General features: G+C 41.3%; 2 protein-coding genes across 4 annotated transcripts in view; both read left to right on the top strand.

Annotated features, from left to right (window-relative positions):
- Nucleotides 1–8,584, top strand: part of LOC118358005 (cyclic AMP-responsive element-binding protein 3-like protein 1) — a 33,399-nt gene extending 24,815 nt beyond the window's left edge. For both annotated transcript variants that reach the window (XM_035735354.2, XM_035735362.2), the window contains exons 5-12: nucleotides 54–211; nucleotides 564–713; nucleotides 939–997; nucleotides 1,549–1,617; nucleotides 3,835–3,934; nucleotides 4,314–4,443; nucleotides 5,242–5,491; nucleotides 5,720–8,584. In XM_035735354.2, coding sequence (XP_035591247.1) covers nucleotides 54–211; nucleotides 564–713; nucleotides 939–997; nucleotides 1,549–1,617; nucleotides 3,835–3,934; nucleotides 4,314–4,443; nucleotides 5,242–5,491; nucleotides 5,720–5,756 — 953 coding nt within the window. In that variant the 3' untranslated portion in view covers nucleotides 5,757–8,584. The remainder of the gene's footprint in view (nucleotides 1–53; nucleotides 212–563; nucleotides 714–938; nucleotides 998–1,548; nucleotides 1,618–3,834; nucleotides 3,935–4,313; nucleotides 4,444–5,241; nucleotides 5,492–5,719) is intronic.
- A 4,039-nt stretch (nucleotides 8,585–12,623) lies between these two features.
- Nucleotides 12,624–26,095, top strand: part of LOC118357940 (diacylglycerol kinase zeta-like) — a 144,392-nt gene continuing 130,920 nt past the window's right edge. Inside the window, exons 1-2 of one of the 2 annotated variants that reach the window (XM_035735296.2) lie at nucleotides 12,624–12,909; nucleotides 13,021–13,333. In XM_035735296.2, the coding sequence (XP_035591189.1) occupies nucleotides 13,059–13,333 (275 nt within the window). In that variant the 5' untranslated portion in view covers nucleotides 12,624–12,909; nucleotides 13,021–13,058. The remainder of the gene's footprint in view (nucleotides 12,910–13,020; nucleotides 13,334–26,095) is intronic. The other variant, XM_035735316.2, reaches the window with a different exon arrangement.

The raw sequence follows: 26,095 nt of genomic DNA, 5'->3' as shown, positions 1-26,095 counted from the left end.
GATGCATTTCATAACCATTGGTACCCTATTTTTCTGCCCCCCCCCCCCAACAGATGATCAGCTGCAGCTCCCCCCCACCCCTCCCAGCAGCCATGGCAGTGACAGTGATGGATCCCAGAGCCCCCGCTCCATACCCCCTTCCAGCCCAGCCCGCCTACAGGCCCGCTCCTCCGCTGCCATATCCTCCTCACCCCTCCTTACCGCCCCACACGTAAGTGCTGAGGCCGTCCCACTCGCCAAGGCTGATGTGTGGTATACCTTTCCTGATGACTTTGGGCTGTGCTTTGGATGGTTCCCTATCAGTGAAGGTTCCCCAGCATAGCTCCAAGCCCTTCCTGTCAGTAGAGTCAGAGCCACCCACGATGACCTGGGCTGCAGACAAACCCACCTGCTGGACATATTAGGAGTTCATATCCACATCCTCACACTGACCCTGACCACCCCTGACCACCACCCTAGTCTCTTCATTAGGAGCTGCCCTGGTGTACAGATATAATACACACAGTACCACAGATTCCCCAACTCATAACCAATTCATAAAATGTGCCCTTATTTCTCCACAGAAGCTACAGGGCACTTCAGGGCCACTGATGCTGACAGAGGAGGAGAAACGCACCCTGATTGCTGAAGGTTACCCCGTACCCAACAAGCTGCCCCTCACCAAGACCGAGGAGAAGGCACTGAAGAGGGTGCGCAGGAAAATCAAAAATAAGGTACTCACCCTTACATCCTGGAAAGTGAAATGTTGATTCAGTCAAAAATAACTGTATGATTTGCTTCCAGAAAATGTGTAAACCAATTTTTAACCGCAAAACTTATTTTATACCTGTAATCTCAAAAGTAGTGTTTCCACAGGCAATATTCATATTTTAATATCCTCCATTTTATCATATGAGCTGTTATTGATTTTGGGATCCCTCTCTCACCCTTCTGTCTAGATATCTGCCCAGGAGAGTCGCAGGAAGAAGAAGGAGTACGTGGAGTGCCTGGAGAAAAAGTAAAAGCAGGACACTTTCCCCTTTCCTGTCTGCCAACTTTTTTTCCTCCTCTCTCATCGTCATTCCTGTTCTCCACTTCTTTCATTTTGCCACTCCTTCATTGTTTGATTGTTCCTTAGCTAATGCCAATGGCGTTTGTCCATTAAAGCATGCGGTCACACAGGGCCATCTGAGTCACACGCAATCACTTAATCCACTCCAACAAAGGCCACTGTTCCTTACCAGGAAAATCACTGACTTTCCATCCATGGTCACTGTTGTTGTTTTTTAGTTAATATGTAAGACCTAAGTACATTACAGAGGTGCAGAGGTTACTATAGGATTACCACTATGCCTCCTAGGACCACAGACTGTGTTGTGTTAGCATCCAAAATTCAAGCACTTTCTTTCAATAGCCCATGTTGTCTGTGATTATCAAGAATGTGTATTTCAAATGGTCAGACAGCTGGTCAAACAGCCTAATTCTCCAGCACAGCAAGCATTTGTCTCACTCTTCTATTTTGTTCTTTGTGCAGATTGAATGTATGGATGTGACTTTTGTGCCTCACAGGGTGGAGAACTACACGTCTGAGAACAGTGACCTGTGGAAGAAGGTGGAGACACTGGAGAGTGCTAACAGGTGAGCCATGACTTTGAGTGACAGACTTTATGTGTGTGAGTGTGTGCATGTATGAGCACGCTCTGAGTGATGCTAGACACATCCCCGAACCAGCAGTTTCAATCAAGGCTTGAATAACCTTTTCTATTCACGATACTTGTGTGTGATTTGACTGCGACTCAGCAGTGATTACGACATCCTTCATTAGGCGGGGGGGACACTTTCACAGTGTTGACCATGGTGTAAATGCAAGTTATTGGACTCAATAAAATACTTCACAGACGACACAGACTCTAAAGGCATCACAGCCTGTGCCAGCCTCTAATTTACAATAGGCATTTAAAGTTGCTTGGATCAAAGTAACAGCGTGACAATATACCTCTCCCTAATTACAGCACAAAGGGAAACATCTCAAAAAGTGCACACTCAAATCTGTCTCATAATAATTTCAGGCCCGAGAAGGAAACCACAGGCCTCCTACAAAGACAGATCCCTCTGACTCAGCTCCTAGCAGGCAGTCCAAAGGGAACACACAGGAGCCAGCTAGCAACAACGTGTGGGGCGGATATCCCAACAGCATATGCCTTGCCCTTGGCTTGTAAAGAGGGGACAAAATGGGCTAATCTGTCAATGAAAGATGGTAGACCAACAAGCAATCTTTTGTCCTAATGTACTCAAGTTCATTTTTTGTTGTTGTCTCGCATCTCGCACACAGTTAGCTGGATACTAAGTGCTTGCTGTACTTTAAATTCTAACGTCTGGAAAGGTTTGTTTCATGAGGAGGGTCCAAGGTAGCTCTTGAAAAGTTGAAGGAGTCATAGAGTCACTCATGCAGATGTTTCCCAGTCAAGGTCTACTAGTGTTTTTTTTTTCAATTTAATTTACACAGTCTATTTTAGTCCCTTGGGAGCAATAAGGTTTATAGATAACAACTGTACAAGCACTGACCAACCATGATTCAATTCAAATGTGATGACGCAATGGACATTCCTCACATGGGACGTTAATGTTCCGTTTCCAGAGTTTCCATGAGAATTATCCTGTTAGGATTTGACCCCCCAAAAAATTGTAATCACCTTCATATCCAAATGGACCATTGCATGGACCTCTTCTTTTATGAGAATATACTGTATTTTCAATCTCTAGTATTAACAGCATGCTATTTGTTATTGTGTTATCTGGGGTATCCCAAAGGACCAATATCAAGTCAGTATAGCTGTTTGTATGTTTTTGAACTTTATTGCAGTGTTATAGTCACATATTGTGGTTATGGCAAATCGTTTCATGGTGTTTGGTTTATGTGAAAGCTAGCATTGGAAATGTCTTTTCTACCAATAGTGGAAAACATGCTCCCTCTCGTGGTGAAAATATGAAAGCTCGCCTGGTTTAATTTCTTATTGCAGCCTGACCCAACACTCATGCCTGTCTACAATGCAGTAATTAATGTCTAAAGGGAGGGAGAGAGAGAGAGAGAGAGAGAGAGAGAGAGAGAGAGAGAGAGAGAGAGAGAGAGAGAGAGAGAGAGAGAGAGAGAGAGAGAGAGAGAGAGAGAGAGAGAGAGAGAGAGAGAGAGAGAGAGAGAGAGAGAGAGAGAGAGAGAGAGAGAGAGAGAGAGAGAGAGAGAGAGAGAGAGAGAGAGAGAACCGTATGAAGGAGGTAGAGTCCAAGTGGGCGTCTGCATTGCTTGTGGTTTTCAATAGCTTTCTATTTGGGCAAGGCTTGCATTTTGTGGGGAGAAGGAGGGACTGTGGGAGCATGGTTCACACACTAGAATTACAGACGTCTTATATAATTTCCAGCTCTGTTTCCTCAATGTGTTATCCTCACATGATCTTTTTTTTTTTCCTCCCTCAGAGGTGAACTTCAATGTCCTGGATGCTCAGAAGAGCCAGACAATTATGATTCCGTGTTAGTTGACTGTGTCCTCGCTCTACAGTCACAAATATAGCCAGATGGAGAGGGATTATTTTTTGGGGGGGGACTTAACAAATAATTTCTGGGAAGTGTCACTGTCAGTCATCTGTGCGTGTTTGCGTGTGTACTATATATGCGAGGTTTGCCTTGTGTTACCAGACATCTGGAGCTCAACTGGATGATTGTCATGACTGACAGTCATTAAAGAGTCTTCTGGAGAACGTGTTAAGTTCACAGGAGGATCGGTATTGTAGATTCCGCAAGAGAATACAGCTGTATTTATCCGTCAATCTGAAACATGTATTCTCTACCTCCTTTCTCCAGAACTCTACTCCAGCAGCTCCAGAAACTCCAGGCCCTGGTCACAGGAAAAGTGCCCCAATCCTGCAAGATGGCCTCCACGCAAACAGGAACATGTCTTATGGTACTTTGCATACGATTTATTCTCATACACACATGCCCCACCATTATCGCTCTCTTAAACAATGCTAAAATCCCATACACATTTTCTGTGCTCTTCACTGACCTAAGATATTGTGCGTTTAATGTTCTGTGGACCTAATAGTCATGCCAGTCAAAAATGTAAAATGACTGCTTTGTTTGTGAAAAGACTCACTGCAATGGACAGGGACACTGGCTTGTGGCCTGGCCTACTCTTCTATAACACACTGGAGCAACCCCATGAACTCAAACTGGCAAAAGCCTTCTCGGCTGGAGAACAGAACCTCACTAGCACACTGTGCTCATGTCGCTCATGTTGACCGTGTGCTGTTTGTTGATGGTTTCTGGTTCCCTCCCGCCAGGTGGTGGCGCTGTGCTTTTTCCTGGTGCTGGGCTCCATTGTGCCTTGTCTGCCTGAGCTCTCCTCCCTGTCCCATACTGTGAAGTCCTCCTCGCCCCTCCCCTCGGCTGACGTCTACACAGCCAGCCAGGGTATGTCCCCCTACCCTTCACCTGTCACCTAGAACAAGGTTTCAGGACGGAGCCACCCGTGGGTGCATGTTTCGTTTTTTAGCCCTAGCACTACACAGCTGATTAGAATAATCAAGGCTTGATGATGAGTTGGTTATTTGAAACAGCTGTTTAGTGCTAGGGGGAAGAAAAACAAACCTGCACCCATGGCTGCCCCAGGAACAAACCCTGACCTAGACTTGTCTACCATCTACAGCATGAGGAACACAAAGTCTTTAGTTGGTTGTCCCATACATATCCCATATTTTCGGGGCATATGTTGCTTGCCCATCAGCGTTTCCGGACATAATGTGAAAAGGAACATTGTGTAGTTGAATAACACATCAATGTGGCATTACATCTGATCTTGTAGTGTTTCAAAAGCAACAGACTCAGGCGAGTATGTTAGCTGAAATCACAATATCCTTCTGTTATAATATTCAGCTTGATGACCACAAAATGGAAATCATACATGGACCTACTGGCTACTCAGAATTGGTTGGGGAGGGCTGGGTTGCCTTAGAAACCTGAAGTCAGCATGGCACAGGAAGCGGTTATGAGTTGTTCTCCCTGGAGAAGTCACATGACCGTCGCACACCTGCTGAATAAAGATGGTCGCCCTGCTCACACCATTCCACTCTTCAAAAGAAACCAACTTTTTTTTTACTGTTAGTTTACATTTTCTTACAATAACGGAATGGTTCTATGTTCCTTTGCAGTGTTTGGAGGATCCAGGCAGTGATTAACATCCTCTATTTGTCTCTGTTTGTGTCTGTTTAGTCCGCTCCCGCAGCCTACTCTTCTACGACGAGAACTCCTCGTTGGAGGACGGTCACGGGGGCTTCCTGAAGATGGAGGGGGACGGCTCGGAGGGGGCGCCCCTCGACTACAACGAGGACCGGTCGGCACGTGACAGCCACAGGGGCGAACACGAGAACACCAAGTACCTCAACAAGGCTCACTCCGACCCGGTGGACTACAACAGGACCGGCGCCCAGTTCCTCCAAGAAGAGCCGCAGTACCACAAAATGTAAGCTGAGGCCAGACAAGTAGGGCTGTAGACTCTGTCTCCATCTGTGTTAATGAGAGGATTCTCACAAATTGCTCTTCAGAACCAGGGACTCATTATTTTATCAGTGCTCCTTGTAATTACTTAAACATCAACAAGAACAATTTATTTGAATGAGATTGTTAGGTTACCAGAGTTTGCCCAGTGGCGTATGTTGTGATACTGACAGACTCTTTCTCCCCTCCACAGAGAGCCAAACCCCGAAGGAGGAGCGGAGTACTTTTAACCTTTAGGAGCGGAGCTGCCAAAAACACACAGCTCTCCAGACTCCTTGCCCATGTGGATGTGTAGTGACACTACGGCGCCCCCTAGTGTGCCATCCCCAACCCACCTCTCCCTGCACTCCCTGACCTCCTGCAGTAGCTCCCTGGCCTTCCTGTTCCATCTCATTCCCTGAAGTTCCAACCGGTAGAGAGGATGAAGAGGGTATGTGAAGAAGATAGAAATGATGGGCAACTGCAATCAAAGCTCCACAGAAACTTTTCATCTTCGACTGTTGTGCTTGACTGGAGGCAGAAGCAGGGAGTGAGAGGGGCTTTTTTGAAACCTCTGTGTGCAATGTGTGTCTGCCTGCACTTTCAAGTGGGTGAGTGTGGTTGCAGTGCTTCTGTGCAGAGGAAGTGCTCCTCAGATTCCACCACACTGTTGCTTTTTCAAGGACTGCTAAAAATATTTAGAACACAGGAGGTCACTTCAGGTGAAGGGTGTATCGGATCTATAGCAAATTGGATGGGAGGGTGGGGGGGGGGGCTGTATTTTTAATTCCAGTTATAGAAATTCCCTCTCCTAATTCACAATTGGTAATGCAATTATTTTAATACATACATTTCAAAGATTGTCCTCCATTACCTTTCGCTTAAAATGCGCTCTAGTGCCTAGAATTATACATCTTTCAATGGCATTTATTTGACATTTGACCACATTTTGTCCCATAATGTTTAAGCTTGTATATGCATTGCACTTTTTTGTCTTCAGGTTGACCTTGCAAGCTAATGGGCATAAGTGCCTTCAAACTCTTTCAGTGTTTGTATTCTCACACCATCCACATGGGGTTGTTCATTTGATTATTTTACTCTTTATGCAATCTAAATCATATGTAATATATACGTATTATTGGCATCAAAAAAAGAGCATATTTATTTTATGCAAAAAAATATAGTGAACTTTTCTTTTTATGAATATCAATTATGATGTCATGTTTACATGATCTTGTTGTCTTAACTGTTACACAGTTTGTCTGTTTTTGTATTTATTTCTGTATCAAGAAAGTTTTGTATATATTGAAAAAACGTGAACAGGGACAATCAGTGTAAATACATACCAAGGGTGTAGAATACTCCCTCACTGGAGCAAAGCCTTCTCTAGTCCAAGAGACTGAAAAACTGCTCATATTTACAAAAATCTTAGTCAAGAGAATACATTTCCTCCACAATTAAAAAAAATAAATTAATATCATAATTATGTTAAAAAGTCCATTCAGGCATAATGTCTTTGTGAATGTGAAAATAGAGTATATTTTAAATTGAATACCAAACTTCAGAATCCTCTAGGGGGGAAATGCATCACTATTTACAGTAGTGCCCAAAAAAACAGTTCACTCTAAAGAACACTATTCTGTTGATAATGCTTCTAAAAAAAAACATTAGTCACTTCGGCAGCAAAATAATACAAAAAGCTTTTCATGCAGAGTTATTGTTGTGAGAAACCTTGTTACATTGAATAGAAGATATTCTGGTGTTCCCTCCTCTTCCTGCTGTGTTGTTTGAGGGCGAGAGAGAGGGAGGAAGAGATTGTGTAAGGACTGCGTGGGGCGGCCCCACTGACGCTCAGTGAGATTGCGTAATGCTAGGTAGGAGGGTGCGAGTAGACAGCCCAGGCTCTGTGGAGGAGGCATGGAGGATCTGGGTCAGCCAGTGGCCTTGGAGTCTTAGCTTAAAGTCCAGTCTGTTGCTTTTCATAGATTCCACTTGCTTATTCACAACTGTAGCTTGCCTGTGAATAATCAGGGGAGGCCAGACTCACAATCCTGCCATATGAGTAATATGTATTTTACTCGAGCATGTCATTAGATTTGCATTATTCATTTTCTGTCAAATGGTTTGTTAAATCACTACCCTATTAATCAGGTTCAGATTCATACAATTTATAAATTGGTTTTGATTCCCAGCTGTCACCTGTCACATATCTTAGTGCACATTACCTGACCAATGTAGAGTTGGTTAACTGACTACACTGATAATGTGTGTATATTGGAAATGTATATTGCTTCCTGTCAAGATACTGTTTGTCTATGTTTGTCTTTTTGTTTTATTAATAGATGGGTAACTAAGGTTCAACCAGATGCTCCGGAAGCTGACCAGCCCTCACCCACTTGCCTTCAATTAAACACACCTTTTACTGATCAAATGGTTGCTTAGTTGTCCCAACCCACCCCAGGCCCTCTACCCTCCCTGCCCCGCCATCTTTAAGGTTGTCTCAAAGCTGTACCTGGTATAAATTACTGCGACTCTATATTCAATGTGCTGATCTTGAACAGGCTCTCTGACGACTGTGTCAACACTAAACCCCATGTGATCATGCATAACACAGTACATCAAGTCAGACTGAGTTATCTGGTTGAACCAGGGTCAATCTTTTGTAATTCATCCCCCAAATGTGTGGTAAAAAAAACATGCTTCAAAACCTGTGTGAGGGATTTTACAAGGCTATTATAATTCAAAGTGAAATGATGCAAATCTTACCAAACATTCCATGTGTTTGTTGGCGTTCATAATGTGTGCCCTTTTGTACATAAGGCAAAGTGAATGCTTTTGCTGTAAATAGGGGGTGTATTTTTGTATTTGAAATTTATTTTGGTATTCACCTGGCGCCTTTGGGAAGGAACTGGCCAGTTGCTGACCTTTCACACTGTGGCTGTACAAGTAAAATGCATGTATTTCTGGGCAAGCCACAGGAGCCTCTCTGTATTGCCATTCTGTATCAGTCTCTTTGACAGTAGAGTTAGTAAGTAGATTTTAGTATCAAGCAAAATATAAAAAAATTGCATCAGCATAACACCGTCTCCTTTGTCTCTGTGCCCTGATATTCTTGAGAAATGCATTCGGTGCAATCTCATTTTTGTGCCGAGTGGTTGTTTTATCATTGGAAAGTGCAGGCAAGCTTGATACTCAGTATCGCCACAAGAGGTGGTACTTGTTAGTCCATCCAGTTTGGCTAACCTGATTCTAACCCCATCATCCCTCAAAAAATAGACCACTGTGTGCCTTCCTAACTGAATCCTAAAACACTACCACACAAGTGGCTGGCTCCACTGTATTATATCAGAACCAGTTGTTCATAGCCTGTCTGGACATAACTCACATTTGTATTGAATTTCTGTCCTGTCCATCTACACTAGGGGTGCCAAAGGGGGTCAAATCCAGTCCAATACAGGGTGGTTTGAGTAAAACAATTACTTAAAAATCATACAATGTGATTTTCTGGATTTTTGTTTTAGATTATGTCTCTCACAGTTGAAGTGTACCTATGATAAAAATTACAGACCTCTACATGCTTTGTAAGTAGGAAAACCTGCAAAATTGGCAGTGTATCAAATACTTGTTCTCCCCACTGTATCTGTTTGTTTTACACATATAAAAGAGCCTACAATGCCTGATATGACATTAATGTATTTAGATTTATCAATTCGATCTGCACATTTGCTCTGTTTTATGGAGAAGTGTTAATGTATTTATTGTTACCATGATAGTATGCAACAGCTTTGTCCCGTGATGGGGTATTTGATTCAGGACTCAAGACTGGGGTGCCATGGCAAAGAGCAGACAATTATAAAGACTAGAAATCCCTGGCTGTCTGTTTCACACTCATTGTGACCCTAGTGAGCGGATATAGATGAGAGTTCATAGTCCTCTCATTTCCATGGCAACGTCAATTCACAAGGCTGAACAGTCTAACCTAGTTAGTTACCTCTTCTTCATCCAGCACAAACCACCTGAGCACACTTCTCACCACAGTACAATTCAATGATTCTTTGTCAGAAAAAAAAATACTCTCTAGATTGAATATGCACTGCATGAAACATCTAGTATGAATGGAAGTTGTGGAGTGCATTCTTGGGGCTGGAATAACAGTTGCACATTGAATAAATATGTTCATCTTCACTTCAGCTCCCAATATATTACAAACCAGGGTAAGAAAAACATAGCAGTAGAGGTTATTCCACATGCTGAAGAGTTTCTCCACAAACACCTTTCTCATATAGCTAAAACCAAATGTTTTGTCCAAATCAATTCAAATAGCGTTTCATCTGCTCCATTACATTTCCCACATTTCCAAGGAAAACTGTCACTAGTCATTTACATGCACCAAATGCTTTGCATATACCGTATACTTCATTTTTGTGTTTATTTGTCAAACATCCAACAGTCTGTTATTTCAGTCAGGGCTCGGTTCAAAGGTGTGGCTCCCTCTTATTGACTTTGGGCGGTGGAGCAACTGTTCTATCCAAACTGCAATGTAAACTAACTGTATGAATATGCATGCCTGATTACATGCCTGTATGTTTGGAGAGTTACATTGTCTATGGCAGGCACATGATACGTTATGTACATGCATAATGCAACAGAACAGAAATGCAAAGCATGTTGTATACATGTTATAACATACACTTTGACAGGAACATGCGTGATATTGATGTAATGTTTTCCACATGCATACATACATACCTAACATGATGTCGGCTTTAGTTTAGAGCAATTCCCTTTTAACATCCCCGTATCCTACATGAGATCCTTCGCTGGAGTAATCAACCACAGCCTAATGCCCCATTATCTGACCATACTGAAAATGGATCCATATAGCTGTGCTCTGTGCCGCATGGCTTGTTCTACATTTGTTGCTATTGGAATCAAGCGAGACAGTTCCTGTCCGCATTCAACTGTCCCCTTTTGAGAAACTCAAACAAGTTGCCTACTAAAACAACTTGGCTGCGTGTAAGTAATATTTTGACTGCCTGCTTAGGAAAAAAGGCTGCATTTCCAACAATCATTCAGGCGTATTTCACCTTGTGGCTGTGATGGTCTGACTCACTGGGTAACACCAGGTCACATAACAACAGCCCAGGGGAGGTCAGACATTGATTGGCCCAGTTCCACTGTAACCGTTGTCATAACCCTCATTGCTGTACTAATCATTCAAATAGTTCTAAATTGCAGTGGGACCAACAACTAATTAGGCCTACAGCAAACATGGCTACAACAAAGATCAGGTACAATAGTCTACCTCTAACAAAATGCCTAAAACAACTCAATCAACTGCAAATGTTCTCATGGCACTGTTTTGGTGTAGTTTTCCTTTGGGATCATTTGCGCAGGACAGCTTCCTGTTTCTTAAGGAATTCACCAGTTTAAACAGTTTTACAGCCCTTTTTAAGGAAGATTTGACAAATGGCTTAAAGTAGGCTATACTGTGTTTAGCATACCTTGGTTGACTAACATAAGGTTACACAGGTTAATCATCACTCAGGCCTTTTCAGAGTATTGTTTGGATTAGGCCACCGCAGTGATGAGGTCTTCCTAAGAATAAAGCAATAGGTCAATTGTGAACAATACAATGCATCAATACGGTAACATACACTATTGAAGAAGAGTAGCCTATAGACCTAATTGCATGTTTGGTTTACTTGAATATGTAAAGTAGGTTAGAGCAATTCCAGTTTTACCTCCAATCTTTCATTTGATTGGAAGTATTTTTATTTTCTCACACAGAGTTTACAGAGATACCGCCTGACGCCAGTGAATGCAGAAGCCAAGGGAGAGTCCAGTGTGCTGTGAACAACATAAGCATGAACAACAATAGTGGAATTGGCGGTGTGTCTTCTAAGTCCCCCATTGAAACTGATGCAAACTGATACAAATATTTGAATCATGCCACAATTGTACTACATAATACTAAACAATGTTGGAATGTTGCTATATCAATTCAATAAAAGACAATAATCAGTTATTTTCACACACAAAAAAAAATACAAATCTGTTGAAATCGTACTGTGGATGTAGACCTCAGAATTTCCTGGTTGCTAAATTCACCCAATATCATTTTATGTAACAAAACAAGCATAGAAATCCCAGAACTGACAAGGTAAAAAAAAAAATCTGTCGTTCTGCCCCTGAACAAGGCAGTTAACCCAATGTTCCTAGGCCGTCATTGAAAATAAGAACTTGTTCTTAACTAACTTTCCTAGTTAAATAAAGGTCAAATAAAAAAAATAAGTAGAACATGTAGAGAAGTCAGTGCTAGTAAGGGGGCGAATTCAAGTGCAGTGTTTGAAGCTGGTGCACAAAACTGAAAGTAAAAGATGTCAAACCAAAATGTGATATAGAGCACATAGAACAGATCAACAGCTTCTTAGACTTGAATTTCAATGAGAATGGCAGATCTATAACTAACATTTCTATGTGAATGTGGTCGGTCCCTTATGAAAAAAAGATTGCAGTCAGAGTGCAGTATAACTGCAGTATAACTGCAGAGTCCAAAATAACACTTTTTTTTACTGCAGTAGTTTTGCAGTGTAACTGGAGTTACAGTGCAGTATAACTGCAGCTCAACAGCAGTACACTGCAGTTATTCTGCAAGTACAGTACTGCGAGTCGACTGCAGTTAGTACACTTTCAAAATTGCTATATTTGTTTGTAAAGGGTCGCTCAAAAAGTAACATAGTTGCAGCTTTAAATGGGGGTATCAGCCTATTCAGTGACACTCACAGAACACCGGTAGAGTCATAGCTCTTATTGCGGGACTTTAACTGGGGGAAATCACCTTCCCAGCCAGTCTATTGTCTATACATCCACGTTGCGATTTCAAATAGTACGATTTTGTCTTTTGTCAAATCTATAAAACAACACTCCAACTTTTTTTAAACATTAATTTATACACGTGTGTCATGATTCCACTACTTTCAGCCCTTTGCATCAGTTTCAATCGGGGACATTTATTTTTGAAGGTTAAACGCCGATTCCACTACTGTTGTTTGCGCTAATATTATTCACGACCCCACGTGTGGTTACGCGCAGAGATCAGAGAGAGGAGAGAACTGGAGCGAGCCACACAGCTGTACAACCGGTTTCTACTTGTTAATGCAACCACAAAGTCACACTTGGCTATATCGTAATAATTCATAATATAACAAAAATAGCTTTTTTTTGTAAGGTTAGGCATACGCATAACGGTGTGGTTAAGGTTAGCTTTAACATCCATTTTTAAGAAGATAAACTGTAGAAATAGGCGGGGTTTATGACTTTGTGGCTGTGGTAAAACGACCCCGGTGAAACCTACGGCCACAGGATTTCCGTCTTCGCGTGAATACCGGCGACTATAACCAGGTAAATTCTGCTGAACAAAGTCAGTATCTGTAAGCATATTTGTCACATTGCAAGACGAGTCATAGTTTTGCTTTGGACTTCCTGTGTTGAACACAAGCTACTTTATTTTAGGTTGCAGCACTCCACAGTTGATCCACAGCACGGTATCGATGGCTGAGGCACCGGATACCGGGGACCGTGTAACCCCTATCGTCCATAACTCTACGGATTCACCCACGGCGACACTGGTGCCACCAACCATAGAAGAATGGGCTGAGGAGGAGGACGTTTTTCTGCCCGAAATGGTGTCACCTGGTCCAGTCTTCAAGCCGGGAGAAGTACAAGGAAAAGTGTCAACTCGGTTGGAAGGTGCGGGGGCATTGACAGTGGAGCAGTTGGATAACGACTTCTTACACCTCGCTATTAGGAAGCAGGTATCATACAGGTAGTACATTCTGAATTTATCCCGCACTTCCTATCTCAATCCCGCACGATATTTCATATAACTACTTCAGTTGACTACCAAATGTCTGAAGTTGTCTAAAATGTGCAACTTGAAAAAGTCAACATCACCTGCAGCCATAACTATCTCACCTGGTAGCTACTGTCAATTATTTGTAGGCAAGACAACATGTGTCCATGTGAGCTGACACCCCATTGCAATATGGTTCTTCATCTAATAGATAGGCCTACAATGAAGTTATCATTAGGCTACGTGATCCACTACAGCATTTTGAATAGCATTATAGCAATTTCACATCTGTCAGCAAGGCCATCCTAATGTTCAGTTACCACAGTGGTGGATATCATTCTTACTAAAAGCACCTGCTAATGTCCTTTGGAGTATAGTAAATACATGCTCGTTCATGTCAGCAATGGGGGATGTCAAGAAAACAACATACTTCTGTGTCCTCCTCAGTCATAACATTGAATTTGAATTGAACCGTTATTTAACTAAGCAAGTCAGTTAAGAACAAATTCTTATTTACCATGACGCCAAACCCGGACGACGCTGGGCCAATTGTGCGCCGCCCTATGGGACTCCCAATCACAGCCGGTTGAGATACAGTATAGACTCCGTTAATTTACAAGCTTTTGGATTAAATACTCTATCCTTCAAAATCTCAGACTTTTAGGACTGACAATCTTGCTTCTTATTGGAATCCGGGCTATATCAAATGGTTTGTAGTATTATATATTTGACTGGCTGCCCTCTAGCTACTATTGGCTTCCTGACCCTGTGTGCTGTGCAAGTAAATGACATGACAGAGTGAGCAATTTGCCTGCTAACAGTCTTCTGTCAGGAGGAAGTGATGCACAGAATGACCTTTGACCATGACCCCTTACACATGAACCTTGGACAAGTTTTATTAAGCATTCACACAGACATTACTACCACACTCGGTTACATTTGAGTCATTTAACAGATGCTCTTTTCCAGCGTTAGTGTATTTCTAGTGAGTGCATTCATCTTAAAAATGGCTAGGTTGGACAATCACATATCTCAGTCACAGTAAGTACATTTTCCCTCAATAAAGTAGCTATCAGCAAAGTCAGTGGTCAGGGGAGGTGGGGGGAAAGTCAAGTGCGAGTGTTACTTCACTGGGAAAAAAAGGATTTGGCTACAGTATAGGATTTGGTGTACAGAAGGATTTTGACTGATATACAGCATAACTGTAAAATCTGTCTTTGTATAACATCCACCAGACCACTTAATTCAAAATATTTGGTTTGCAATGACAGCGGTAGTGCAGTGTTTCCTCCATAATCCGAACTGTTTCTAGCTTGATTGTAGAGGATGGTGCAATTGTCTGTGCCCCTGACTGACTCATTTTATGTAAGATTTGAGGGACTATTTTTCTGTGTGGGCTGTGTAGAATGATGTGACTCTAGTCACTGGGTGTTGGTTATTGAGAGTCTGCCACTGCCAGCGGATGCTGTGATGCATTTGTGGCTCTTATGTAACAGGATGAGCAGCAGCAGCAAAGGATCAGGAGTTTTTTTGCATTGTAAATAAGAGGCACTTACTCTGCTTAGTGAGCAGAATTCTGGGCTGGCTGCATCTACTGGCTGACTGGCTGGTCCATAGAGGCCTGATGATGCTGGATGGTTAAGGCTGGCCTGGCAATGAGTGAGGCTGAGGCCATGTCTGTTTGGCTACATTAAGATAGATTACCCATCGCTTTCCTCTGTGTCTGTGACTAACAGCGTCAATACAGTGACTCCAATAACAAGGCCTGGGGTAGTGGTCTCATGTGTGATTCAGATGTTATTAAAGACCAAACAGCACCTGCAGCAGGGGGTAAATGTTGACCGTTAAGGAGATGAGTTATTGTGAAATGTTATGTGCATCCATTTAAAAAAAAGTACCTTTTTTTTTTTTAACTACATTTTTTGTTTGGATGAAATTGTAGATTTTGTGAAAAGCAGAAATGTGTGATAAATACACAATGATCTCTGTTGTTTTGAATCTGTACTCCAGCACTTTGGATTTTAAATGATACAAATACTATGGGGCTAACTAGCAGACTGTCAGCTTTAATTTGAGGATATTTTCATCCATATCCAGTCAACCGTTTAGAAATCGCAGCACTTTTTGGTCATAGTCCCCCCATTTTAGGGGACCAAAAGTATTGGGACAAATTCACTTATGTGTATTAAAGTAGGTACAAGTTAAGTATTTGGCCCCGTATCATAGCACACAATGATTACATCAAGATAGAAACTCTACACATTTGTTAGATGCATTTGCTGTTTGTTTTGGTTGTGTTTCAGATGATTTTGTGCCCAATAGAAATGTCATGACTACATGTGAGGATCACAATGGGTCAGATCAGCTTGGCAATAGCTGACAATCACCAGACCCTCTCCCACACGCAAAGGGGGGAGGAGGGAACGGTGGGGGTTTTGACACCTCCACTCCCGGTCGTAAATTTTAAGCACTAGAGAACTCTCAATTCAATTCAAGAGCTTTATTGGCATGAGAAATATATGTTAACAATGCCAAAGCAATTGAAGTAGATAATCAAAAGTGAAATAAACAAGAAAAATGAACAGTAAACATTACACTCACAGGTTCTAAAATAATTAAGACATTTAAAATGTTGTATATATGGCGCAGTGTTTAAGGACGCTGTACTGCAGCGCCAGCTGTGCCATCAGAGTCCCTGGGTTCGCGCCCAGGCTCTGTCGTAACCGGCCGCGACCGGGAGGTCCGTGGGGCGACGCACAAACCCTAGCGTCGCCCGGGTTTGGGAGGGCTTGGTCGGTAGGGGTGTCCTTGTCTCATCGCGCACCAGCGACTCCTGTGGCGGGCTGGGCGCAGTGTGCGCTAGCCAAGGTGGCCAGGTGCACGGTGTTTCCTCCGGCGCATTGGTGCGGGTGGCTTCCGGGTTGGATGCGCACTGTGTTAAGAAGCAGTGCGGCTTGGTTGGGTTGTGTATCGAAGGACGCATGACTTTCAACCTTCGTCTCTCCCGAGCCCGTACGGGAGTTGTAGCGATGAGACAAGATAGTAGCTACTACAACAATTGGATACCACGAAATTGGGGAGAAAAAGGGGTAAAAAAAAGGTTGTATATATATTAGAGGTTGACCGATTAATTAGGGCCGATTTCATAAGTTTTCATAATGGGAATTCGGTATTTTTGGGCGACGATTTGCCTATTTAAAAAAAAAAATTTTTTTGTAATTTTTAAATATTTTTTTATATTTATTTATTTATTTTAAATTTAAAAAATAAATATATATTTTTATTTTTATACCTTTATTTAACTAGGCAAGTCAGTTAAAAACACATCCTTATTTTCAATGACGGCCTAGGAACGATGGGTTAACTGCCTTGTTCAGGGGCAGAACGACAGATTTTCACCTTGTCAGCTCGGGGGATCCAATCTTGCAACCTTACAGTTAACTAGTCCAACGCAATAATGACCTGCCTCTCTCTCATTGGAGACTGCCTGTTACGCGAATGCAGTAAGCCAAGGTAAGTTGCTAGCTAGCACTAAACTTATATTATAAAAACAATCAATCATAATCACTAGTTAACTACACATGGTTGATGATATTACTAGGAGAGGGACGGAAGCTATACTGTTACACTGGCAATACTAAAGTGCCTATAAGAACATCCAATAGTCAAAGGTTAATGAAATACAAATGGTATAGCGGGAAATAGTCCTATAATTCCTATAATAACTACAACCTAAAACTTACCTGGGAATATTGAAGACTCATGTTAAAATGAACCACCAGCTTTCATATGTTCTCATGTTCTGAGCAAGGTACTGAAACGTTAGCTTTCTTACATAGCATATATTGCACTTTTACTTTCTTCTCCAACACTTTGTTTTGCATTATTTAAACCAAATTGAACATGTTTCATTATTTATTTGAGGCTAAATGTATTTTTATTGATGTATTATATTAAGTTAAAATAAGTGTTCATTCAGTATTGTTGTAATTGTCATTATTACAAATACATAATTGTTTTATTATATACATTTTTTAAATCGGCCGATTAATCGGTATTGGCTTTTTTGGTCCTCCAATAATCGGTATCGGTATCGGCGTTGAAAAATCATAATCAGTCGACCTCTAATATATATACAGTGTTGTAACGATGTGAAAGGACAAAAGGGAAAATAAATAAACCTAAATATGGATTGTTTTTACAATGGTGTTTGTTCTTCACTGGTTGCCCTTTCCTTGTGACAACAGGTCACAAATCTTGCTGCTGTGATGACACACTGTGGCATTTCACCCAGTAGATATGGGAGTTTATCAAAATCCAGGTTGTTTTTGAATTCTTTGTGGATCTGTGTAATCTGAGGAAAATATGTGTCTCTAATATTGTCATACATTTGGCAGGAGGTTAGGAAGTGCAGCTCAGTTTCCTCCTCATTTTGTGGGTCGTGTGCACATAGCCTGTCTTCTCTTGAGAGGCAGGTCTGCCTACGGCGGCCTTTCTCAATAGCAAGGCTATGCTCACTGAGTCTGTACATAGTCAAAGCTTTCCTTAAGTCTGGGTCAGTCACAGTGGTCAGGTCTTCTGCCACTGTGTACTCTTTTTAGGGCCAAGTAGCATTCTAGTTTGCGCTGTTTTTTTTGTTAATTACTTGACACAGTTACTTTCTCACAGGAGCTCACTGTATTGCTCAACCTAAGGGGAAGGATTTGTCACTAGGTCTGTCCTATTGTTATACTATGTAACTAAAGGAAACACTTTTAATGCTGTCCAGATGGTGTTTCAGATTGTGTTTCTATTTATAGCAGGGGTTGGAACCGGTTCAGGGAACAGAACTGAAAATAAGAACATAACCATTCTTTTAAAAGCAAGGCAACCGGTTAATATCATTATTTTAGGTTCCTGGCATTTTTTTCCCCAGTCCCACAAAAAAAACATAACAAAGCGCCTATGCAAAGCCCTCTGTCACTCGGAAACATATTCTAGTGTCTGCCTGCCAGCTGAAAGTCTTTGCCAGTGCGTGTGTAGTAGAGGTCGACCGATTAATCGGAATGGCCGATTTCAAGTTTTCATAACAATCGGAAATCGGTATTTTTGGGCGCTGGTTTTGCTGATAAACAAACAAAAAAAGTATATATTTTTTTTATACCTTTTATTTAACTAGCCAAGTCAGTTAAAGAACACGTTCTTATTTTCAATGACGGCCTACAAGTGTGAACGGTGGGTTAACTGCCTTGTTCAGGGGCAGAACGACAGATTTTCACCTTGTCAGCTCAGGGGAACCAATCTTGCAACCTTACAGCTAACCAGTCCAACGCTCTAACCACCTGCCTTTCATTGCACTCCACGAGGAGCCTGCCTGTTATGCGAATGCAGTAGAAGCCAAGGTAAGTTGCTAGCTAGCATTAAACTTATCTTTTAAAAAACAATCAATCAATCATAATCACTAGTTATAACTACACATGGTTGATGATATTACTCGTTTATCTAGAGTGTCCTGCGTTGCATATAATCGATGCAATGCTGGGGGATGATTTAACAAAAGCGCAATCGTTGGACGACTGTACCTAACCATAAACACCAATGCCTTTCTTAAAATCAATACACAGAAGTATATATTTTTAAACCTGCATATTTAGCTAAAAGAAATCCAGGTTAGCAGGCAATATTAACCAGGTGAAATTGTGTGATTTCTCTTGCGTTCATTGCATGCAGAGTCAGGGTATATGCAACAGTTTGGGCAGCCTGGCTCATTGCGAACTAATATGCCAGAATTTTACGTAATTATGACATAACATTGAAGGTTGTGCAATGTAACAAGAATATTTAGACTTAGGGATGCCACCCGTTAGATAAAATACCGAACGGTTCCGAATTTCACTGAAATAATAAACGTTTTGTTTTCAAAATGATAGTTTCCGGATTCGACCATATTAATGACTAAAGGCTCGTATTTCTGTGTGTTATTATGTTATAATTAAGTCTATGATTTGATAGAGCAGTCTGACTGAGCGATGGTAGGCAGCAGCAGGCTCGTAAGCATTCATTCAAACAGCACTTTCGTGCATTTTGCCAGCAGCTCTTTGCAAGCACAGCGCTGTTTATGACTTCAAGCCTATCAGCCTAATGGCTGGTGTAACCGATTTGAAATGGATGGCTAGTTAGCTGGGTGTGCGCTAATAGCTTTTCAAAAGTCACTCGCTCTGAGAGACTTGGAGTAGTTATTCCCCTTGCTCTGCAAGGGCCACGGCTTTTGTGGAGCGATGGGTAACGCTGCTTCAAGTGTGGCTGTTGTCGATGTGTTCCTGGTTCGAGGTAGGGGCAATACTATAGTGCCTATAAGAACATCCAATATTCAAAGGTATATGAAATTCAAATGGTATAGAGAGAAATCGCCCTATAAATACTATAACTACAACGTTAAACCTCTTACCTTGGAATATTGAAGTCTCATGTTGAAAGGAACCACCAACTTTCAAATGTTCTCATGTTCTGAGCAACAACGTTAGCTTTTTTTACATGGCACATATTGCACTTTTACTTCTCCAACACTTTGTTTTTGCATTATTTTAACCTAATTGAACATGTTTCATTATTTATTTGAGGCTAAATGGATTTTTATTGATGTATTATATTAAGTTAAAATAAGTGTTCATTCAGTATTGTTGTAATTGTCATTATTACAAATAAATGAATAAATCAAATTTGTCCGATTAATCGGTATCGGCTTTTTTTGGTCCTCCAATAATCGGTATTGTCGTTGAAAAATCATAATCGGTCGACCTCTAGTGTGTAGGCTATATACCTGCCCCTCCCCTTCGAAGCATAGGCCACTGTAGTTTACTGGCGTTACAAGTGTGATTCAGAAATTAGGGAGAGAGATTTTCAGAGGAGAATGGATTAACTTTTTTAATGCTAGTTAAGGATACTATAGTTAGCACGTTTCACATTTAGATTTATTAACTACAAAAAGGGAAGACGTGTTTTATTTGAATTCTGGTGCCGCTCTGCACACGCAAGCTTGTTAGCTAGCTAGCTCTGGTCCAACGTTAAGCCAACTTTCTAAAGTTCAAAGACATTAAAAGTTCCTTTATAGAAGCCGCGCCTCCTTAGGTATAATTCTGTGGGCCTAATTCAGATATTGCATGTCATAACAACAAGATGCCCAGCGCTTCAAGCCAAGCCTCCTCCACCCACTCTCATTTCAGCTACACTTGTCTGTCCAATGCATGTAGTCAACTGAAGTAATTTAATGTCGAGCCAAGTGTTAAAAAAATAGATATTTCAGAGGTTTAGAAAGGAACGATATAAACCATTAGTTTTTTGGGGGTTCGAACCGGTTCAGAACTTTATTTTGCTGGTCGGAACAGTGGAATGGTGGGAGAAAAATGGTTCTGTTCAGAACGAAACGATTGGAAAGTAATCTGTTCCAAACCCTGATTTATAGTAACAGTCCTGGTCATTTGGACCGCCAAGCATTCCGCTGTCTGAATGCTAAATTGTCCTTGTTTGTTATTTGGGGTAGGCTCAAGGACACAGACAGGTGCGTGCTCTTCTGTCCAGCAGATTAAAACTGGGTGAAATCAAAATGTTAGAAAATGTACAAATCCACGAATGGCAGCTAAATTTAAGTCCCAGGTTTCCTCAAACTCTTTAAACTAGGATGAATTCGACCTCGTTTCTAGGCCACCAGACAAATGGGTTTCTTTCTATTTAATCTCAATGGGATTAACCTGGTAAATAAATGGTGCCATGCAGTGTAAGTAAGGGTAAAGGATGACAGAGGTTACAAATTGATCCCTTCCATTTGAAACTAAATTGAGGGAACCTGTGGCATACTTTATTGTCTGTTGGACGAGAGCTTTGGTGATCTCTTACTGTATATGCAAATAAACTATGTATTGTTTGGATTTTTTTTGTGGAGAAATGGGAGCAACAGATTTAAAGTAGAGATTTTTAATTCCATTTCATCACAGCATGTTGTTTCAGGTTTTCAGGATAAGGTTGAGCTTATCCTGAGCTTTAGATCAGATCAACACATCAAGCCTGTTCCACTAGTTTGTTGTAAGTGGGTCGTAAACTCTACATCCAACGTAAAATGTGCTTTACGCCTCACCAAAACATTAAACCTGTTGCACCACCTGGGCGTTAGCCCTTCTATGAGCTACGCCTGGGATCATCTTCTTTCATGATATGCACAGACAATAATAGCAATCTATATTTTCAAAAAGGATGTGAGTCTCGTGCTCATATCACAACCTCCGCTGGCTTTTCGAGTGGCCATGCGTGAGTCAAAGATTATATAACCATGTATACAGATGGAGATTCAAGTGAAACAAAATCACATTGATTATAAAGCCTGCACGACGACGTGCACCACACGGCCTATTGAAATGCATAATGACCTTAAAGTCACCAGGCCTCTCCTGAAATATGGATAATACCCTTTGTACTCCTGTCCTGAGTCTTTTGCATGTTAGAAAGATGAAGGAACTTGTCATCCTGTCATTGACATTGGGTCACTCTGTGTTGATGCAAAATCAAATTTAACATGCTGTATATACACTGAATAAACAGACAATGCTAATTTCAGCTCATGTTAGGTCCTCTGTCTCTGTGCCATGGGTCGTATGCCTATAAGGCAGGTCCTTATGGCTCTATTGACACTCTGATTAAGGTTGTTTGTGGTTTGATTGAGTGAGATGCAAGGATACAGCCCGTCTAATGAAGGGAACTAACTGTCTCGTCTGGACTCAACATCGACCAATGACACTAATGGATGTTGCCCGTAGACCCTCCTCTCCAGTTATTTGTAAATACCCCCATTTACCTAATTTCTTGTGATTTATTGCCTTGCACTCAGTTACTAACAGGGTGCATTTCCATTTAAACAACAAACCCTGACTTAAAAAAAAGAACTGTAAAGAAATACATAAATGTGTATTTTGTGTGTGTCAGAAAAATATGCGTGGGCTAGACAGAGGTATGTTCACTACCGGTCAAGAGTTTGGGGCCACTTAGAAATGTCATTGTTTTTAGAAGAAAAGCACACTTTTTTGTTCATTTTAAAATAACATCAAAATGATCAGAAATGCAGTGTTGTAAATGACTACTGTAGCTGGAAACAGCTGATTTAAAAAAAAAAAAAAAGAGAAAAAGGAATATCTACATAGGTGTACATAGGCCCATTATCAGCAACTATCACTCCTGTGTTCCAATGGCACGTTGTGGTAGCTAATCCAAGTTTATAATTTTAAAAGGCTAATTGATCATTAGAAAACCCTTTTGTAACAGCTGAAAATTGTTATCCTGATAAAATACATGAACAAATATATATATATATTTTTTTTATTACCCCCTTTTTTGTGGGTTCAATTACAGGCTCAAAATGGCCAGAAACAAAGACCTTTCTTCTGAAACTCGTCAGTCTATTCTTGTTCTGAGAAATGAACGCTGTTCCTTGCGAGAAATTGCCAAGAAACTGAAGATCTCGTACAATGCTGTACTACTCCCTTCACAGAACAGAGCAAACTGGCTCTAACAAGAATAGAATGGAGTGGGAGGCCCCGGTGCACAACTGAGCAAGAGGACAAGTACATTAGTGTCTAGCTTGAGAAACAGATGCCTCAAAAGTCCTCAACTGGCAGCTTCATTAAATAGTACTCGCAAAAACATCAGTCTCAACGTCAACAGTGAAGAGGCGACTCCGGGATGCTGGCCTTCTTTATTTCTGACCAATTTGATGTTATTTTAATGGTAAAAGAAAATGTGCTTTTCTTTAAAAAAAACAAGGACATTTCTAAGTGACCCCAGGGCTCTGAATTGTCTGATTCTACAAAGACTGCCTTGTCTGTGGGAGTCATTTATTATTTCTCACAGTCAAGTAATCTGGTTTTCCAGGAAGTGTCTGCAGCCATAAAGGACCAGTTAATAATGTATTTTCCTCTCTACAGAGGCTAAACAGGCCATTGTGTCTGTTCAACCTCAAAATCAATACCTGCTCTATGGCAGTGTTTCCCAACCCTGGTCCTCAAGCACCCCCATCAGCACACAGTTTCAACTCATTCAACTCATTGCAGGCTTGATGATTAGTTGACGAGTTGAATCAGGTGTGCTTGTCCAGGGTTACAATAAAAAAACGTGTACTGTTGGGGGTAGTCAAGGACTAAGGTTGAGAAACACTGCTCTATGGAAACAAAAGTTATTTGAGAACATTGGGCAACAGCTGGTATGAAACTCTGAACCTCATGAATGACTCCACTCAGGCCAGAGCTCTGTTTGCTGTGGACTAGATAGGTTGGCATGTGAGAGTATTCAGGCCAGCCGCTCCCAGACTTCACTTCATTACTAATATTTCAAATAAAGCTATTTATTATGTGTGTTTTTAAAATGCCGGGCGGTTAATGTAGTATGTTTTTGTTTTGAACTCGCTGACATATGAAGTCAAGGAGAGCAATGATATGTGAAAATGAACGCGCCATACAATTTGTTTAGATCTTCCACTTCTCTAGCAATTCTACCTGGATCTGGTGAATCCAGTATCCCTTCTATTGGAATATCTCTTCCCATTGTCAAGTTTGCAAATAAAATACTGCAGTTTCAAATGAAATCAAGAACCATTGGGAAATGGCAGCACTCCAAAATGTTTTTAAAGCGGACAAAACTACGTCGCTGTAACGGGTGTCGTCGTCGGATGAGGAGGAATCGGACCAAAGCGCAGCGTGGTGAGTGTTCATGACTTTTATTGAACTGAACACTTCAACAAAAATAACAAAGTGAATACACAAATCAGTCCTGTCAGGTAAAGAACACTAAACAGAAAACAACTACCCGGAAAAAGCTACCTAAGTATGGTTCCCAATTAGAGACAACGATAGACAGCTGTCCCTGATTGAGAACCACACCCGGGCAAAACAAAGAAATACAAAAACATAGAAAAAAGAACATAGAATGCCCACCCAAATCGCACCCTGACCAAACCAAAATAGAGACATAAAAAGCTCTCTAAGGTCAGGGCGTGACAGTCTCCTCATTTGACCTTTTAAAAAATAAATATAAATTAGGCCGGGCAAGCTAATGCTTTTCCACAGTTATGCCTTCATCAGATGCATAATGGATGCTCTGAAGGCATAACTGCCGGAAAACGCGTCAAAAATAAAAAGATGAAATGTAGGTAACGTCTTTCTAAAATTATTATTATTATTTTTTTAAACATTTGAGTGCAGCTGTTCTTGAACTCGGGATGTCATTTGAAGCCATTGTCACATATGGCAGACCACCCAGCTAATAAAGCGATAGCACACCTGTTACCCACTCAAATACTGTAGCTCTCGGCAACAGCTGAGAAGGGGCACTCTTCTCTCTCCACTGTTGTTGATAATTATGTTTCCTCTCCCATCTTAGGAGGACCCGTAATTACCTTAACCAGGGAATTAAATTGGGAGGAAATAACGTTATCTTTTCTTTGAAGGATAGGCTACACAAACACACCTACACTCCCACGCGCGCACACACAGAAACACACACAGATACAGACATGCACACAAACACACACCGATACAGACATGCACACAGAAACGCACACAGAAACGCACACCGATACAGACATGCACACAGAAACGCACACAGATACAGACATGCACACAGAAACGCACACAGATACAGACATGCACACACAAACACACAAACATAAGAGAAAAGGAAAAAGTCGATTCCTACCATTTTGAAAAGGAAATGACAGCTGACGATGACAGGATGTCTGGTTGTCATGGCGCGCCTAAGAAATCAATGCACCATACAATCAAGTTGATCAAATCAAATTATTTTTCATATGCGCCGAATACAACTGCTGCAGACTTTACCTTAATCTTCTTCGGTACGAGCCCTTCCCCAACAATGCAGAGTAAAAAAGTAAAGCATTTACTAAATTAAAAACAGAAATAGTAACATAATAAAATAACAATAACGAGGCTATATAAAACCAATATCAGTACCGAGTCAATCTGCAGGGGTACGAGGTAGAGGTAATATGTACATGTACGTCGGGTTAAAAGTGACTAGGAAATCAGGATGGATAATAAATAGAGTAGCAGAAGCGTATGTGAAGAGCTTGAAAGTGTGTCCGTTTTAGAATTTTGAGGTGAGAATTTGACAGGGTGCAAACAACGACGAGCAGAGGAAGAGAGTGAGCAACTCAATTTGGACTCACTGACTGGCCTCTTTCTTTTCCTATGTTTAAAATATGAGATCTGCCTGGGGAGTGGAGTACCTCTGTACCACTCCAGCTGAGTTACAGCTTGGCTACGTTAGGAAGAGAAATGGAGACTGAGAAATATTGAGGCAAATGAAGACTAGATTTATATGGATCACCAAAGTAGGCTTTATCAGCACTACCAATGGGCTTCAGATTGCTATAAGGTTCACCAGAAAATGGTTGTGGGCGTTTTTGTTAATTGAGACAAACTGGTTTGCCAATGTTGCCTTCCACTTCCCTCTCGCTGCCTCTGAGCGTTTCCATAGCTGCGAAGAGAGCGTCTGTTTTTTGGTGTGCTGCCCTCCAACGCTTTTATTTGTAATGTAAATAATGTGTGGGGGATGTGGAGCGCTTCTCCATGGGGAATCAACATTAGAGAAAGAGACTGACGAACTGACTCTCTTGCTCTCTCTGACTGACTGAATGACTTCTCTGATCATATTAAATGTTGTTATTGATGTTACCGGGCAACTGATAATAGATATGAC

Source organism: Oncorhynchus keta, chromosome 2 (assembly GCF_023373465.1).
Source record: "Oncorhynchus keta strain PuntledgeMale-10-30-2019 chromosome 2, Oket_V2, whole genome shotgun sequence".
NCBI classification, from domain to species: domain Eukaryota; kingdom Metazoa; phylum Chordata; class Actinopteri; order Salmoniformes; family Salmonidae; genus Oncorhynchus; species Oncorhynchus keta.
Note: the sequence above shows the minus strand (reverse complement) of the source record. Positions and strands in the feature narration are given on the sequence as shown.